This window comes from Ipomoea triloba, chromosome 9 (assembly GCF_003576645.1).
Source record: "Ipomoea triloba cultivar NCNSP0323 chromosome 9, ASM357664v1".
Taxonomy (NCBI): domain Eukaryota; kingdom Viridiplantae; phylum Streptophyta; class Magnoliopsida; order Solanales; family Convolvulaceae; genus Ipomoea; species Ipomoea triloba.
The window spans coordinates 4419549-4438873 of NC_044924.1; the positions used below are offsets into that span (position 1 = coordinate 4419549).

The 19325-nt window shown below is 36.5% G+C and overlaps 3 protein-coding genes across 5 annotated transcripts in view; 1 reads left to right on the plus strand and 2 right to left on the minus strand.

Moving 5' to 3' along the window:
• The window catches only part of LOC116029476 (NAC domain-containing protein 73-like), a 7042-nt gene extending 2904 nt beyond the window's left edge, over nucleotides 1-4138 (plus strand). For 2 of the 3 annotated variants that reach the window (XM_031271517.1, XM_031271518.1), the window contains 2 exons: nucleotides 1491-1698; nucleotides 3397-4138. In XM_031271517.1, coding sequence (XP_031127377.1) covers nucleotides 1491-1698; nucleotides 3397-3757 — 569 coding nt within the window. In that variant the 3' untranslated portion in view covers nucleotides 3758-4138. Of the gene's footprint in view, nucleotides 1-1490; nucleotides 1699-3188 lie in introns of all 3 variants that reach the window. The other variant, XM_031271519.1, reaches the window with a different exon arrangement.
• A 731-nt stretch (nucleotides 4139-4869) lies between these two features.
• Nucleotides 4870-12395, minus strand: LOC116029485 (guanylate-binding protein 4-like). Its single transcript, XM_031271531.1, has 14 exons — nucleotides 12031-12395; nucleotides 10445-10606; nucleotides 10000-10065; nucleotides 9729-9872; nucleotides 9535-9648; nucleotides 9272-9373; nucleotides 8964-9149; nucleotides 8212-8301; nucleotides 8010-8144; nucleotides 7578-7700; nucleotides 7387-7472; nucleotides 6698-7310; nucleotides 6522-6599; nucleotides 4870-6352 (listed from the first exon to the last, which is right to left on the minus strand). The coding sequence occupies exons 1-14, from the start codon at nucleotides 12295-12297 to the stop codon at nucleotides 5306-5308; spliced, it is 3213 nt and encodes a 1070-aa protein (XP_031127391.1). The 5' UTR covers nucleotides 12298-12395; the 3' UTR covers nucleotides 4870-5305.
• An 858-nt stretch (nucleotides 12396-13253) lies between these two features.
• Nucleotides 13254-14647, minus strand: LOC116029150 (NAC domain-containing protein 2-like). The gene is made up of 3 exons (XM_031271055.1): nucleotides 14482-14647; nucleotides 13696-13991; nucleotides 13254-13604 (listed from the first exon to the last, which is right to left on the minus strand). Exons 1-3 carry the CDS (start codon nucleotides 14645-14647, stop codon nucleotides 13254-13256), a joined length of 813 nt encoding a protein of 270 aa, XP_031126915.1.
• Between the last annotated feature and the right edge of the window lie 4678 nt (nucleotides 14648-19325).

Sequence of the window (19325 nt, forward strand, 5' to 3'; positions counted from 1 at the left end):
ATATATATATATATATATATATATATATATATATATATATATATATATATGTATGTATATATAGATAGAGGTGTAACTAATGCAAAATTCTATGCATATATGCACCAAGTGTATGTATATATGCGTCATACACTTGAGGTGCACAATTTCATAAGCATATTGCTGCATGGACCAAAATTTTCTTCTGTTATATGGTGTGACAATGACATTCTTTTTATTTATTGGTTATGATAAATTGGTTGACTGCTTTCTGGTTAAAAAAAAAAACTATTTGTTAATTAAATACGAAGCCTATACTACCACATCAAATGGTGAATTTTTTTTGTCTACATAACCCATTACATAAACTAAAAGACACATATAATTGATACATTCATTAAAAACTAAAATTATCCAAATGTATTTGTCAGAAAATGAGTTTTAAAACGGACAAAAAAGAAGAAATTGCTATATATGTTTCCTTTTTACTTTTTGTTCCTTATTCTTGGGTTTGCATGTCGTGGAATCCTCTAAATAGTATATGAGAATTTCAAATCGTCAAGAAAATGAAAACATTGCGATGGACATATCACACATACGTCAAAACCAACAAATTTCAGGTGTTTTCCAAATGAGTATTTCTTGCTTGCAAAATGCTATCAATTGTGTTTTTGAGTATTAGGTTCCTTAAAGCCTTGTGTCTTCCCTCAATTTGTTTATGTATATTATGGCGGATCATGCTCGCATGTTTCGTGGTTTGGATAACGTAAAATATTGTGATTCTAAGATTGCTTTTTACGTACTCAAATCCATGTTGAAGGAACCTGCTGCAAGTTCCTAAGATGGTCAATCTTGATGTCTACTTGTAGGGTGTTGGGCTATTGTCACAACTCCCAAACGGTTCAAACTTTGACACATACTTTCATTGACAAATTATCATTTTGGGTTTAATTATTTACATATTTTACTAAAACCAGTTGAATATGTATACTGAATAAACTCCACATTTTGTGACCTTATTACAAACAAATAAATTAATCTAGGTTATACCACGTCTTGTGATCCTACCACAAGGAGGTAAACCAATCTATGATTATTTATAGTGGACTGGTATATTTTTCTGGTGTATGGTGCATTGGTGCATTTCATTGTGGTGCATTTACGAACACTGTGTATGTGGTGCATTTATGCATACCTGATTGTGAATCTGCACCGGTCGCACGAGAAGCACTATCTGCATTTGCGCTCTCTCTCTCTATATATATATGAAAGTTATCAATACTTTGCTAGCTACATAGTTTGTTGTAATCCCTAATACATCTTAAATATATATTTTATTTCTAACTCTATTCCTGTCCTCTAGAGTCGAATTTATAACATTATGATTGTCAAATCAACAGCTTGACCAACTTGAATACCACTTTGTGTCTATGTATTAGTGTCTATATTTATATTTTATATATTAATTATGTGGTGAATGGTTGAAGAGCAAGAATGGTGCATGCATGCAGGGGTGAACAAGGACGGGCAAGTCCGGCATTTCTTCCACCGGCCGTCGAAAGCGTACACCACAGGGACAAGAAAGCGGCGGAAGGTGCACACGGATGCGGACGGCGGCGAGACGAGGTGGCACAAAACCGGCAAGACTAGGGCCGTGTTTGGGGAAGCTAATCTGAGAGGCTACAAAAAGATCCTCGTCCTCTACACCAACTACGGCAGGCAAAGGAAACCTGAGANATATATATATATATATATATATATATATATATGTATGTATATATAGATAGAGGTGTAACTAATGCAAAATTCTATGCATATATGCACCAAGTGTATGTATATATGCGTCATACACTTGAGGTGCACAATTTCATAAGCATATTGCTGCATGGACCAAAATTTTCTTCTGTTATATGGTGTGACAATGACATTCTTTTTATTTATTGGTTATGATAAATTGGTTGACTGCTTTCTGGTTAAAAAAAAAAACTATTTGTTAATTAAATACGAAGCCTATACTACCACATCAAATGGTGAATTTTTTTTGTCTACATAACCCATTACATAAACTAAAAGACACATATAATTGATACATTCATTAAAAACTAAAATTATCCAAATGTATTTGTCAGAAAATGAGTTTTAAAACGGACAAAAAAGAAGAAATTGCTATATATGTTTCCTTTTTACTTTTTGTTCCTTATTCTTGGGTTTGCATGTCGTGGAATCCTCTAAATAGTATATGAGAATTTCAAATCGTCAAGAAAATGAAAACATTGCGATGGACATATCACACATACGTCAAAACCAACAAATTTCAGGTGTTTTCCAAATGAGTATTTCTTGCTTGCAAAATGCTATCAATTGTGTTTTTGAGTATTAGGTTCCTTAAAGCCTTGTGTCTTCCCTCAATTTGTTTATGTATATTATGGCGGATCATGCTCGCATGTTTCGTGGTTTGGATAACGTAAAATATTGTGATTCTAAGATTGCTTTTTACGTACTCAAATCCATGTTGAAGGAACCTGCTGCAAGTTCCTAAGATGGTCAATCTTGATGTCTACTTGTAGGGTGTTGGGCTATTGTCACAACTCCCAAACGGTTCAAACTTTGACACATACTTTCATTGACAAATTATCATTTTGGGTTTAATTATTTACATATTTTACTAAAACCAGTTGAATATGTATACTGAATAAACTCCACATTTTGTGACCTTATTACAAACAAATAAATTAATCTAGGTTATACCACGTCTTGTGATCCTACCACAAGGAGGTAAACCAATCTATGATTATTTATAGTGGACTGGTATATTTTTCTGGTGTATGGTGCATTGGTGCATTTCATTGTGGTGCATTTACGAACACTGTGTATGTGGTGCATTTATGCATACCTGATTGTGAATCTGCACCGGTCGCACGAGAAGCACTATCTGCATTTGCGCTCTCTCTCTCTATATATATATGAAAGTTATCAATACTTTGCTAGCTACATAGTTTGTTGTAATCCCTAATACATCTTAAATATATATTTTATTTCTAACTCTATTCCTGTCCTCTAGAGTCGAATTTATAACATTATGATTGTCAAATCAACAGCTTGACCAACTTGAATACCACTTTGTGTCTATGTATTAGTGTCTATATTTATATTTTATATATTAATTATGTGGTGAATGGTTGAAGAGCAAGAATGGTGCATGCATGCAGGGGTGAACAAGGACGGGCAAGTCCGGCATTTCTTCCACCGGCCGTCGAAAGCGTACACCACAGGGACAAGAAAGCGGCGGAAGGTGCACACGGATGCGGACGGCGGCGAGACGAGGTGGCACAAAACCGGCAAGACTAGGGCCGTGTTTGGGGAAGCTAATCTGAGAGGCTACAAAAAGATCCTCGTCCTCTACACCAACTACGGCAGGCAAAGGAAACCTGAGAAGACAAATTGGGTAATGCACCAGTACCACCTCGGCCACGACGAAGAGGAGAAAGATGGAGAGTTGGTGGTGTCCAAAGTGTTCTACCAAACGCAGCCTAGACAGTGCGGATCCTCCTCGTCATCAAGCTCAAAACAACCGCTCAACAAAACGTCATCAGTGTCCTTTAGCAGGCGTGACGACAACAATTTCGTTGATTACTATAATCCTCCTTTCATTTCCTCGTACCATGTCGGAAGCCAAAACCCTGATGCCCAACCTCATCAGCTAATCCCCAGTTTGGTCGTTCATGCTGATACTTCGTCCTTCATTAATCTATCTTCAAATTCAAGTAAAGACAAATGAAAAGAAATACAAATTACTTTATAGGGTGGTGATGGTGGCTTGTTGTGTGCCATATATAGTAGCTTAGCTTACACAAGAAATTTAAGATTTATACACAGTAACTAGCTAATTGGATGGGTTGTAGGATTTTTATTTTTTATTTTTTACCTGTAATAAATGATGAATTTCTTAGCTTTGATTTACAAAAAAAAAACTTGTTGTTGGTATTTGAAAGTGCACTCTGGGCGAAGATAGGTATAAATCTTAGCTCCGCAAACACATTGATAGGTAGTAGGTATAGATTGTAAGTGAGTACATTTATACTGTAATTCAGAAGCACCAAGAACACCCTATATCATATAGTTATACTGATCTTTTCAATATATCTAATTACTTATTCAATTATGCTTAGTTCATTTGTTTATACTATATATGGTTATTCAATTCTTAGTGGAAATGTAAAAAAAATATGACTGAATTACAAATATGATAATATGACACTATGACTTATTTTTGAGAGTGAGTGAGTATTGCAGAATAAATATAGCCTAACTCTTAACATTAACTAAGAAAATTCTAAATTAATAAATATTTCATCATATACCCGCTAGGCTAAATTTTGAAGTGATAGTTTTTCCAATTTCTATTTATAGTTAAAAGATTCATTAGATGGAAAACTAAGTCAACGACTTTGGGTGATAACTAGGTCCAAATGCATGCATGTTGAACAACTAATGATGAAAATAATTATTATCTCATAACTAAGCGACTACAAATATTATCCCCTGTTTTTCTTTAAAAAAAATGTAGAATTTAATAAGAAACTAATTTTTTTACTAAACTTTTTAATAAGATGACAATATATAACTCACTTTGACAATGTATGTCATTATTATACATCCTGAACTAGCATACGTACTACATGTGTTTGTTTGATCTATAACTTATTACTATATAGTACAAAATACATTTTGTCGACTCTAAAATGTTAAATTTTGAATTAAACAATAATTTGCACAAGACAAGATTAGCTCTATCATCTGAAAATGGCAGATTTCTAACCACCTAACCATCATGATAGTAGGTTCTGACTTCTGAAGAAAACTGAGAAGATATTTCCAATTTGCATAGGCTTGAGGACAATATAATGGTTAAAGCAAAGCATTTACAGACTACAGACCAAATATAATGTCAGAATTGAAGCTTCTCTTTTCAACAATAGAATAAATGAAGAAGGCTCAAGCTTTAATGTGCCAGACTGCTTCATTTACAACATACCCTAAATCATGAAATCTTTTACTGTCACAACCAATTAAACACAATTGGTGAGACAGAAAAGGAACACATAACAAACCCCGACCTTCCCAAAGGTCGTTGCTTTTTCTTCTAACTTTTAACCAAATATTTAACCTACCCACTCGCATACCTAAAAAGAATACAATCCAACAGTGAAAACACAAGGATACTTACCAGAAAGCACCACCCTCTGTAATTTGTATATGCATCATGATGAAGTAACTAGTAAACTACATACAAACTTTCTACCCAGCTCACCAAAACCTAAAGAACCTATGACTTCTGGAGGATACATTTCTCGTAGAGTGCAAGAATGTCTTTCTTGTTTGGATTCTTCAATTGGAGTAGCTCGGCACCAAAGTTATGCTTTGTGAGCTCCTGTTTGAGTTTTAGCACTGTGAACCTTGTGTAGTCCCCTCCTGAATTTGTCTGTTGGCTTTGACTGTCATCGTCGCCCCTATAAACTGAACCACCGTCTTCTGGTGAGGCCATCTTCAGGGGACTAGTAGTGCTTTTGTACCTCTTATTCCCCCTTCTTACTCCGTCATTAGTCCCAAGATCATGTACGGATTCCACACCTGTTTCGTACTCATCTACTCTTGCACGTTTCCCAATGGAAGCTGTTCTCAGCTTACTATCTAATGCTGTTTCATTTAGACGGACTCTAGTCATCTGTTGCTGAAGGAGATCTAGCTTTCCTTGTGTAGCTTGCAATTGAACAGACAGAAGTTCCGCCCTATTGCTTGATTCAGCACGTGCAGCACGCTCGCTCTCCAGCAGTCTCTCGAGGACTTGAACTGTAGTGGCCCTCTGTTCGTTGTTTGATTTCAGTAGTGACTCCATCTCCTTTTCCCTTTCCTCAACTCTAGCTTCGAGCATTGCAACTTTCGACTGAGCATCCACCTCTGCTGCGCGGTGCCTTGATACTTCATCGGTCAGGTCAGCTTTTTGTCTCTCCAGATTTTCAATGAGTCTCTCAGCCCTCTCAATTCGAGCCAATCGTTCCATTGCCAACCGCTGAGTCTCACTCCTTTCTTTGTGAGCCAGAGCTGCTTCAGCTCTTGCTTTATCAGCAAATTCAGTTAATCTCTTCGCCTCTCTTTCAGCTAATTTGCACCTTTCCTGGACTTCCTCAAATCTATCAAATTCAGATTGGTATTTTTGTTGCAGATGAACTTTTTCCTGTTCTAGAATTCGAGCCTCTCTCTCAAATGACTGTGCAGTAGCATTAATATTCTCTAATCTCTCGCCCAACTCCTTTATTTCAAGCTTCAAGGATGATACTTCAAGATCATAGTTCTTAATTTTTGCTTCAGCAGCCTGTCAAAGTATATACAAGTGTGTATAGAGCTAGGAAACCATAGACAAGAACAAACATGAAATCATGCATACAGATATATCATATATGAATGTCTGCAATTGTTTTACACCACTGTAGGAGTGCAGGGCAAAAGATTGATAGTCTCAATCTAAAAGGAAGAATGCACACCTTCAACTCCAAGCTAAGGGTTGTCAGCCGCTGCTCAGTGTGTTCAAGCTTTGATGTCTTATCCTTAATATAATCTTCCTGTAGTTCAATATAAAGAACAGTAAAACATCATAGTTAGAAAACACAAACAGAAAGCCCTGATAGACACACTGAGTAAACTGTGCTAGAAATTTCACCTTCTCAGCCAGAGTAATGGAAAATTCTTTCCTTAAAGCCTCTTCTCTCAATTGGGTCTGCTTGTTTGCCTGCTCCTGGAAAACTGCTGCCTTCTCAAGAGCAACTTTCACCTCCTTGACAGCAATTTCATATTTCCTCTTCCACTCTTCTGCTTCCTCCTGAGCAGCATGGGCTTGTTCTTTGGCAGCAGCAACTCTTGCTTCAGCAGCAGAAGTTCTTGATTTAAGAATTGATATTTCTGCGTTTATCTGATCTTCATCAGCTCTATGCTTTGACAATAACTGGTCGGATTTTCTTTTCCATTCCAAAGACTCCTGCCTGGCAGAATCCAATGTTTTTGACAGGCTAGAACATCTCTCTTCTAGAGAGCTACATTTACTTTGCAACGTTGTTATACGACTCATATAGTCATCTCCAAGCTTCTTCTTGTCATTGATGGCATCTTCATATCGCCTCAAGTATTCAGACTTGTACTTCTCACTAGCTTCCAGCTGTTTGTTAAGCAAACCCATCTTGTCCTCAATTGATCGGCACTTCAACACAAGAGAAGTCTTCTCTGCTCCAATTTGATCTATTTGTTTCTTGGTGAGATCAAGTAGTGGGCCCTCCAAACTGGAGCATAAAGAGTGCAACATCTTTTACGGAGTATCCCTTTAAAAGTATTTAATAAACAAATGCCAATACAAACCTTTGTTGTAAGAAAATTACAAGTTTTCGCCATTTTTCTGGGCCATGACATGATGCTTCATATTTTGATAAAAGATGATCCAGAACCTGCAGTATGTAATAGTTTCCTAAGTTAAACAACTTATTACGCCTATATTAATAGCTTATGAGACTTTTTTTGCAAATAAACAACAGCACTATTCTTCCACTTACCTTAAGCACATTATCAATTTTTGCATCAGGAGCATGACAAGCCTTTCTAAGATCCTTTTCCATCTCCTGTATGGAATTTGAACATTGTTGATAAGCCTCACTAAATGAATCCCGTTTGATATCCTGCATCGATTATAATCCAAATCAATGACCCATAAGAATGCATATATTTTACAGATTAGAAGTTGCAGCCACATCATAGACATCTAAAGATGACTGACTAGCAGAAGAAAGTCAATCCATGTTGTTTACCAGTCATTATTTTTTACAATCCATATCAGTTCATACAATGTTGAAACACTTGTATGTATCACATGCCAAAATGAGATTAGCATGATCTCATACTATCACCAAGGGACTGGTAAGAGTGTATCTATCAAAAAATGAATTCTTGTTGAGACTTAAAGAGGAAAGAATGTAAGATAAGACTACCTCAAATGCCTTTTTAACAAAACTTTGAAGGCGCTTCTCGTATTTTTGCCTGATTGGTCCAGCCCCAACAGCTGTAGCATTAAATGCAGACAATGACTTTTGAACCGCATATTCATGTGCCTCTCGAAGTGCAGCCTACAATTACTAAAAATATTAGAAAACAATCAGTTTAAAGAATCAATGCAACTTAAGAAACACTTACTTCCTCCGGAGGTTTAGAACGATCAAAAGTAGACATGTAAATCTCAGCAGCTAAATCATAAGCTCTTTGACACTCGGCTTCCTCAACACTCTGCAGAAGTCAACAAAACACAAAGCATATAATGTTAAGCAAACTTTGCTGAAGAAAAGGGAGGGGAGTGGGAATGGGAGTGTGGGACCTTAAAACCCAAAATCCTTAATTGAATAAAATGAATATAATTGATATTTTAGGGGAGCAAATGGATCTAACATCCACGAAAAATACTACCACATCTTCCATCAAACTGACATCCTATTCAGCCTCAAGGGTGCTATATAAACACATCCTATAAAAGTACCAGAATCATTCCAGTCCAAAAATTTTCATGCCAGTAGAATATGAGGAATGGATGATTCTTCACTTGAGGAATTGAGGAAATTACAAGATGAGGAGCAATGTTAATGGAAAGTACAACTTGGAAAGCAAAGACACAAGGTCTTTGGCAGTGCAAAGAATTCTTACAGAGATATTTTCAATCAAGCCATCAATTGGAGGAACAATAGTTTCCAGGGCAATGACAACAAGTCTCATACTAAAGACAAATAATTGTTTCAAGATCATGGTGAAATAGATATACTGTGTTCCTCTATTTTTGGTTAGAGAATGTTTGTGGTATAAAATTGCTACTCATTCCAGCAAATATCATGAAAGCATAAAAAATATGAAACAAAAAGAAAATTAAAAAGAGCATAATTGTGCTATGTGAAACAAACCTGCCATGATGTGGTGATTGTGGGTACTGCACCATTATTTAGAGCATCCAGGAAGGACTGGGTTATACGGGCAAAAATGGGACCTGTCATTACCAATGAACCAATTTGCTTCGCTTTAGTCCTCTCAAAAACAAATCTTGTCAAAGTATCAAGACCAGCTTTAAATTCAGGCCGGAGCCTATCCAACTGCAGATGAAAGGTAAAAATACAGAACATGAATACTGGTGATACTATACACTACCATAATAGAATCAGACATAAAGTAACAGCAGTTCATGTGTGAGGATAGAAAAAAGTAAAAAACTGACTGGTATCTGGTCAAGCCTTTGCAGCTCATTTTCATTGCTCAAAGGTCGCACAAGGGTGAAGCACTCTCTCTCAGGGAAAAGAACACGAATAGACTCCCTAATCTGCAATTATTATATTCAAGTTATTCTAATATCAATCTTCTAAAAACAAAGAGTCCATCAAACAATGAGTGAAATATTATGACAAGTTAGAGGTTTGTAAAAATATAATTTACAAAGTAGCCTATAATAAAATAACTTTTTGACAAGAAAAAACAAGTAACCTTATTTTTGTCAACTACATCTCTCTCTCTCCCTACAACTGGACTCAAAGCAAGCTCCAAGTAATCGCGAGGTGTTATTTTCCTAGTATCCTCAGTTAATTCCAAGTAAAAATCCTGCATGTAGAAAATGTAAGATGTAATATATAGAAGGTTTCAGCCTAAGCAGTTATTGAAGGAAAAGAACTCTAAATTACCCTAAGCAGCCAGATAAAAGTTGGGGCAAATTGTCCCAGTTCTGATATGGAACTCCCTCCCCCAGAAGCTCTGACACGAATATGTTTACTCATTTCAGTAACAAGCGAGAGCCGGTCAAGTGCAACTTCATCAATACCACCCATCTAAAAGAACCAGCACCAAAAAAAAAATTAAATTAAAAAGAGAGAAATTAAAGAGAGAGAGAGAGAGAGAGAGAGAGAGAGCTCATCATTGAACATAGTATAACATCCATGTTGGGTTTGCACTGACCTGATTATATATGAACATGCTTGATAGGAGGACTGCCAAGGAAAATATCTGCATGCTATACGTTCCCTACAAACCAACAAATATTTAAAAGTATTTGAAAATATTTGAGAAAAAGTAAATGCATTCCTATTTACCAATCACTATACCACATAGATTAATCAGAAGTATGGAGTACTAAAAATGATGAAATGCAGAAAGTATAATGTCGAAATTATGTAGAAAAGGAAAACAATATGGTTCCATTTCAAAAAGCTAACTCTCATGATGAAACAACAAATAACAAGCATACTAAGAAAATCCATCCTCAGCAAGTACCAGTTTAAATTACTCACCCACTCCACCCCCCACCCCCACCCCCACCCCCGAAACAGAATATGCCAGTTGAACGAAGTCATACACAAGTAGATATTTGCATTACAATAAAAATATTAAAGGAAAACCTTACCGTTTGATCATAAGCATCGATTCCTTCAGTATCTAACAGTAAAAGATTGTATTCTGTTCCATCAAGAGCAGTTCTCCTTACAGGTGCACTCCACAACCAAAGACCTTTGGTACATGGTCGATGTGTTGAGGCCACATGAAATCCACTGCTTCTCCCAAGAAGCTAAAATGCAGGAAAACATCTGTTAGTCTCCTATCTAGCACAGTTGGATAGGGTAAAGACAGGGTGTGGCCGTGTGGGTTAGAGCTGCCAAGACAACAACAATTCTGACTTCATTTATTGTTAGGGTCCTAGTGGCTAAATGCTGGCATTAAGTCACTGCATAAGCTACTAAGTACTAAGGTTCCTTACAAACTGACCAAGACCAATATCATAATTTAGAAGCCAATTAGGGAGAAACCACAAGCATTTGGTCAATCACGATGGTGTCAACAGTCAACACTTCCAAAACAGAAATGGCAGCAACCCCATATCCTCACCAATCCTGAAAAGGATCCCTAAATTGCAATTTGCAAATAGGTTACTTCTCATTTCTTCTGTTGAGGCAAATGTCTTATCAACTCTTGGAAGCACAGGCGAGAGCGAGAAGAATTCCATGGGTCCTAAATCTCTTCCCTTATACAAGACATTGACCATCAAGGTTTTCTTGTCAATGTGTTTCATGTTTATGGAAGAGATATGTATCAACCTTTTTGGATTATGAGATCATTATGCTTTTTACAATAATAAAAATCTTTGACTTAGTAAGGAATCAGAATTTGTTTCCATAATAGTCCTCCAGAATGATAAAAACGAATCCTGTCAATACAACAAAAGTATTGAATGAAAATGATTGGGAACTCGAACTCCCTAAGGACTGTTGATTTCAGTTGATGACTAATAAAGTTCGTGTTTTTCATGATTGGGGCTCATCAATTCTTGGAAGTGCAGCAGTGCAGACCAGATTAAAAAAGACTCCAATGGCATATCCCATTTTCAGAATGTACCTAACTTAAAATTGTAGACTGAGTGAAGCCCACCATGCAACAGCACTAGGCTCCTGGATCAGCAGGGTTAACAATTTGTAAAGTTCAAAAAAATTGAGATTTGGGCTGCTAGATAGGGAGCAGCCACAAGAAGACTGGGAGTATGCCACTCCCTACATTGAGGAGAAACGTTGGCAGGAAGTCTAAAGGATTGAGTATTTAAAAAAGTGCAACAAAAAATAAACAAAACAATGCATTTCAACCTAGAAGTTGACACACTAAAATATTTCTCCAACAAATATATTTTATTTTTATAACCCCCATAACAGTGGAGACAATAAAAATCGTAAAAGTTAGTTTGTACAATTCCATTGCGATTTCCCAATAACAATGACTCGTCGGACTACAATCCGCCAGTTGATAAACAGTCTCGAAAATGCAATCAGGAAACCCATAAAAAATTAAAATTAAAAAAACCCTTTTTTTACAACTTACACTAAATAAAACCAAAGGAAAATAACACAATTAAGTTAAAAACCAACTCTAGCTCAAGTAAAAACCCTGGATTTCGCATTTTAACGAATAACTGAAATAAAACTTTCCCAATTCTCTAAGGTTTACCTGGTTTAATATATAGCTCTTCCCTTGTCTAGCACGACCACAGACGGCTACGACACCAACGGGCTCCTTAACGAGCTGAAGCACCGCAAGCGCCTCTGGATCAATCTGAAATTTGCCTTTCTCGTCGCAGTACACGAACCGGATCGGCCTCGCCGGTCCAGCCGTGGTGTTAATAGAGAGCGGGGGAAATGGCGACGGCGAAGACGGTGAAGAAGACCCCGCCGGCGGCGAATCTTGGGCCGAGCCTCGGCCGAACAACCTCCTCATGGCGGAATCCCAACCGGACGCGGTCACTTCTAGAGAGAGAAAGTTCAATCACTTCTAAAGGACTTCACAGAGTTGTGTGCTTCGAGGAGAGAGAATTTGAATAGAGAAGAGGGAAAAGAAACGAGAAAGGTCTGAGTGGAATTTTTATAGTGCGGACTGTGGGAATTTGAATTACCGGATATGCCCATAAGTGTGTAATGTTTTTGGAAGGTGGGGTAAGGGTATATTGGGAATTAGATAAGAGTGACACTGCGACAGCGTGGATATAAAGCTACTGGGCCCACTCAGAAGCTTTCCAAATTTATTTTCATACGGCGTATCTTTTATATTCTTTTCCAGAATAATTAGGCCCATCGTCCTATTGGGCCGCTCGCGGGTTGTCCTACTTTTGCTCCAACTGATGAGTTTTCACATAAGCCCAGTTTGTTATATTTTTGGGAACTGTTATGGTCCGGATTGATTTGTTTTTTTTTTTTTTAGGACTACTGGCTCTGTTATAATGCAGTATCTGTTCATAACTACTTTCACAATCTATTGAAGTACAAAGAGTTAATATTACTTCCATTGAGGCTCGAACCCACCCCTTCCTTATGAGAGTACAATTGGGTGCCACTAGACTACAAGGTCTTGGCAATTATGGTCCCGATTGATATTGTGCTAATTTAGATAACTACAATTCAATAAGTATGTCTGATTGTATAACTATTTTTAAATTTCCCTATGTTGAGATAAAAGATCAAAAATTCCTGTAATTCAGTATACTCTGAGATTGAAGATGGCTTGTTCATATATCAAGGATATCACACACACTCAGCATATATTACAATGTGTCTGGAATATTATGAAATACAGTTACATGCACAGATTGAGAAAATGGGTCCGACTTTTTCCCAGAGAGGAATTTAATCTAAGGTTTCTTGTTTGAAGCATTATATTGTTCAATCATTCAAACCAAGCTAGCTAGTTGGGTTGAGTTCAGATTCATCTTGGTTCAATATTTGGGGTTGGGCGTATATGCAAGGCTCAAATAGAAGCACTCTTTTGATATTTTCCAGTGCCTCTTTTACAGAATCACCCATGATGTTTGCCTGTGGATTTGAGTGGTTTGATGAGGAGCCTGTTTGGAATTGGAAGTGACCAAAATACTCAAGCCCATCCAACACTTGACTTCCTCCAGCATAGCAATGATGATCATAAGAGGGGTTGATTTTCTCACTTATTATGTCTTCTTTCCCATTATTTCCAAATCTTCCCTCTGCAACATTGTTGCTCTTGTTTCGAACCCGGCATAGCACCCAATCATCCAACTGAAACACACAACAAAAACAGGAAATTAATAGTTAGCTCGCAGAAACTTTGCATGCATTGTGGGTATAATCAGAGAAACTGGCTTATTACCCTCATTGATCCCTTTTGCCTGAAAGGTTGGTGGCCATTATTGAGAAGCCTATATTCCCACATAGTCCAATCAGTCTTTATGCCCTTTTGAGGGCGACCTCTGTAGAACACAAGTGCTTTCTTTACTCCTATGCATCTTGATGATGATGATGCAGTAGCTGAAAGTATTGGTTTGTCAGTGCCAGTGGCCTTCCAGTATCCTGATGCTGCTGCTCTGTTTGGACGATGACCATTTGGGTATTTTCTGTCACGGGGACTGAAGAAAAACCACTCCTTCTCTCCAAAGTATCCCCGTCCTGGAAGAGGAACAACCAAAACAACACAAAGAATCGTTCAGTACAATCAAAATTACAGTCAGGCTGTTGACTTGGTAATCAAAATGTTACAAGTTCGAATTCAAGCAAAAACAACTTATTGGCCTTCTTGATTTAAATCGGTCAGCAACATAAGTTGGTTTATCTCCTTGTGGTCTTTTGCTAGCTAGGGTCACAAGGTGAAGTTTATCTAATACCCAAGAACTCTTGGATAGTGGTTGCAGGTTTTCCTTATCACTCAAAAATTACAAAGATGTAATGTATGCATGAAGTTACATAAAATGTCTGACCCTAGCTGTTAAAGGATTATAAATCAGCCTAGGTTGCCTGTAACTGTTGGCTCAAACGAAAAAGGTCAATGCTTTTGCTAGGAGTCAAACTTGTAACTTTGTGGTTACTACGAAATGTCTGATCTTTGCATAGCTGGTGTTTTGCAAGAAATAAACAGGCATATATAGGAAATGGGAAGCACCAGGCAGTTCCCATGGATTGAACTTGTAGATATCTGCTTCTGCAATCATGGAGGCTGTTGGATCTGCAGAGGAGGCAACCTTCTTCATGAGATAGCAAGTGATGAGCTCCTCATCAGTGGGATGAAACCTGAAACCTGGAGGGAGAGATTGTGTCATATCTTGCATGATGAAGTAAAGAGAACGTAGGTAAAATATTTTGACCCTTAATTTCCCACTGTGGAAGCGAAGGTTTTATAGGTAATCTGTTTTGTGGGAAGAATGTTTTATCAGTAGTCTGATGATGTCTTTGGAGAAATCGCCAAATAGCTTTTGTTGTCATTTAGTAGTTGTTCATTTGGAACATGTCATCCACACATTGCATACCGTACGTGCCTGGTTTTGCATGCTATTTTTAGTATATTATGGTCAACAAATCAACAATGAACAGCTGAATTAGTGAATAAAATATTTAAGGGATGACTAACTGAAAACTTAGAACTTTAATTTGTGTGCTTTTGCATGATGGGTTAAGTAGGTTTATTAGATGTATAGTTACCAAAATTTAATTACCACAATACTTTTTCTTAGCTTGTTTTAAGATTAATGAATTGAAGATCAAACTGGCTAGAGACTTGTCCATATAATCATACACTTACACCACTTAATAAAAACTTGTAGAAAATATCTAAAAATTAAACATAAAGAAATGAACTTCAATAAAAAACACTACTAAAAATTTGTCAATTTTCAACCAATTTTTCTGACCACCTCAAAGTATGCATGCACACGAATATTTAGGGAATTTTTCAACTTTTCCGACCACTATTGATATCGGATAGAAAATTAATGCTAATTTCTATCAAATGAAAATAGCATGCATTTGGTGCCTCCCAAGTCCCAAAGGGACAAATGGCACAAAATCAGATATTTTAAGATGCAAAATAATTGTTTCTGATCTACTAAAAACTTACAAGAGAAAGAAACAACTTTAGTTGTTTTCTAAGAGAAAAGAGATAGACAAATAATTATATTACTAATATAATAGTGAATTAATGAGCAAATTCACTATCATTGTTGGATCTGTCAATATTTGATATGATACCTTAGCTTGTCTAGCTTCTTGTGCCTCAAACATAATCTAGTTGAGAACAACATATATTCAGATCTGTCTCACATAATGTCCACTGCACCACTTCACGTTTGTTACTTTTGTCACTGTCTTTACTTTGATCCCATAATCTGCTGAATATTCTTGCTGCATTTAAGGAACCCTATAACAGCAGCTCCTTCTCGGCACTGATGTTACATATTTAGGGGCATATTTTCACCTAATCTTGCCCCTATATAACTATATCTAAATTATTAGAACAAGACTCTAAGGCATATTCAAACTAATAAATTTCTAATACAAATAATAATTACTATTATAATTGTAATAAACAACTAATCTCTTTTGTTGCAAAGGAGGGGCCAAAGCCCCAAATTAACTAACCCTCCTAGTCGGCACGCTTTGTGCGTCCCGGTGGCCGGTCTAAGAGGTCCTTGAGATTGTCCGGTTCATCAATCCTCATAGTCCCCCAACTGCTAACATGATCCATATTAGCAAGAAAATTAGCACATCGATTCTCCTTCCTCAAAATGTGAGTCACTCGGGTGCTATTGACTTGTCTAATTAAGGAGCTCTCTACAATCTAAGAGTAACGATTCCGATATTGAATCTACTCTCGAAGCTCCTATCACTGCTTTAACCACCGCTTCACTCCTTTTCACCATTTTTCTTTGACCAATCTAAGACTTTCTCTGAGACTCCACAGCTTCGCATGAAGGTAGTCGTTGTCTACTTGTCCCAATTATATTTCAATTAAATATGATATCATATTCCAATTATAGTTTGATTATGGTCATATCATTTATTACTTCTTTAAAAAATCAACATCTACATACAACACCCATTCTAAATGGCTCTCACTTCAAATACTTCTCTGACTTCTACCAGACCTTATCAAACCATTAATGCCTCAGTGGAGCAAAAGGCAAGATAGAGCACAGCTCTTACTATACCTTGGAATTCTCGTCCTCTTTGGGACAGTTATTAGAGACATTGCATCAAATTAAAGTGGATGATATATAGTTTTAGTAGTTAGGATTGACCGAGTTGCAAAGCAAACAAGTTCTCAAAACACACCATCCGATTTAATGAAAGTTAATTTAGTATTCAATTAAAACGATGAATTGAAGTAGTTTAAATTGTGGTAATTTAAACAAATTCTATGCTACTAAGTTTGTCTATCGTATGATAAAACATAGGTTATTCATCAGGATGATCACAGAGTTGAGTAATATTACATGTTCTTTTGATTTTACTTTATAATTTACTTTTATTTTGTGGCTACATGCTCTTATTTCATAACAAAATATAAATTACACTTTATATTTTTCTTTAATTTTAATATATGAAAGTATAATTATCATATATGCATATTCATTTTTGTGTGCTGAATGGACTGCCCACCTGTCTCCCTTCTGTTCCCATGCCATGCCGACTCTTGTGCCAACCAGGCCGGTATTATTGAACTATTGATCTTTGGAGTGGCCCCGCCGCCCAATTCTTGGCAATTTCTACATTTTGGCTTTTCTTTAATTTCATTTTCGATCTCAGGCTTCCACTGTACTGTGGGCTTTCTGTAATCTGCTCTTCTCATGCATGCATTATATTAGTATATTGCCCTGGAAATTCTAAGTCGTATGCATGCTCATCAATGGGATTAATTTGTAACAATATAACGTTTTTCTAATAATTGAAAATAATAGGGTATACGATCGAGTAGACGAACTAAAGTACACTATGCAATATGATTCTCTGATCTAAGTAGCTAGGTGAGTCAGGTAAGGTAATGGATTTATTATTTAGACTAGTAAATGGATTATGATTTTGGTTTAATTTGAGATTTATTACAGATGAGCTTGCGGAGTGAAATTGGAATGCCTAGCTAACAAGTTGGAAGGAGTCCCTTGGCCTATACTAGTGAGATAGATAGCTGTTTGAGATCCGTTGATGAAGTTTTTGCGGCGTCTCAACTTCTAGCAGGGTGTTTAAGTTGGTCGTGTCAACTTATGGCCGACATCCGACTTCCGTGGCGAAAGAGTGAGAATTTGTTACCTATATAGGTTATTAACGTAACGAATTGGAGTTCCCGGCCAATAATCACCCCTTTAGAAAACTTCTTGGATGAAAATATATTTGAGACAATGTGCTGAAAGGACATTTTGAAATGAACTATGGAGTTATTAGGGTGATAGTGGCATGTATAATATAAAATAAAATGTTTATGAGGTGAGCCTATATTAAGCAGTACAAGAAATTTTCTGGTTTAAGCATTGGGTCCATCCTACTACCTTTTGAGTGAACATCATCCACTTGCTACATAGACCATTTTGGAGCAGCCTAGATTGGTTTCTTGTCAAGTTGTGAAACATGTTCAACCACTAGTTAGATTAAAAATATAGGACTATTTGCGTCCGGAGTTGAAATTCTGGACGCGTAAAATGACGCGGTGGCATTTTTATAATTAAAATGTCCATTATTTAATTATTTTTTATTTTATTTTATTTTTTAAATGGACCAGCTGCATCCGAAGTTCGCACTTCGGACGCAGCTGGTACGTAGCGTTATACCTTCGTGCGTCCGAAGTAGGACTTCGGATGCAATTGGTACGTAGCGTTATACCTTCGTGCGTCCGAAATAGGGAAGTTCCTACTTCGGACGCAGCTACCTTTTGTTTTTTTATTTCTTTTTTAAGTTAAAATATATTACGTATATACTTTTAGATCTGGATCTGGAGGATTACAATCGCCGCACCTTCCCCACACACCCCTTAACGCCGCCATCTCTGCACTCGCTAATATCTAATAGGTAGGTTACAAAATAATAATTTACTCGGGAGGATTTCAGCTAGAGATTTGATTTTGAATCTTTGCTCTCAGGGTCCAAAATCTCTAGCTGTAATCCTCCGAAGCAAATTATTATTTTTATCAAATAACTTTTTTAAAAAAACAAATGACTATCTGCGTCTGGAACTGGAAAGCTACAGACGCAGATAGTCCATTTAAAAAAATAAAAAATCATCTGCGTCCGGACGCAGATACTCCGGACCAATTGCGTCTCCGGAATATGCGTCTGATCTACTCCAGACGCAAAAATCCAAAATTCCAGACACAAATGCCCATTTTTGTACTAGTGAACCTCTCACAATTCAACAACATTCATGCACTTTAATTTTCAATAACAACAAATTTCCTTTCAAGGGATAATTCCACTTTGTGATAATTGACAGAAAGTCTATTTTTTTTACGGACAAAAATTATAGATAAATAAAAAAAAATTGTGTTTTTCCACTAGTGATGATGAACTGACTAAAGTAACATAACCAACTACCATATACTGTGTTCATCCTGGTTATCATTTCAAATGGATGGTAATGGGTTCGAGTTTCGATGGTAGAGTTTAGACTATCTATTTTACAAATTAAAGTTGCAAATATTTATTTTAGTGACAATTATAATGAATCTCATATATTATATTGCATTCATATACTTTGAATTATCTACTTAAATAAACAAATTTGACATTTAATTGTATATGTATGAACTTTAATTTTCCTATATAATCTGTACTTTGAAATACTTATTTAAATATAAACATTGGGTATTAATCCATTCGCACAATGCATATGTAAAACTAGTTTAAAATAAGAAGTGTTGATAATGCCAAAAATCTTGTGGTCTGGGTGAAGATTAATTATCCTCGCTTACACAACTAACCGGAAAGATAGCATGCAAACAAAAATAAAAAAAAAAATCCCAT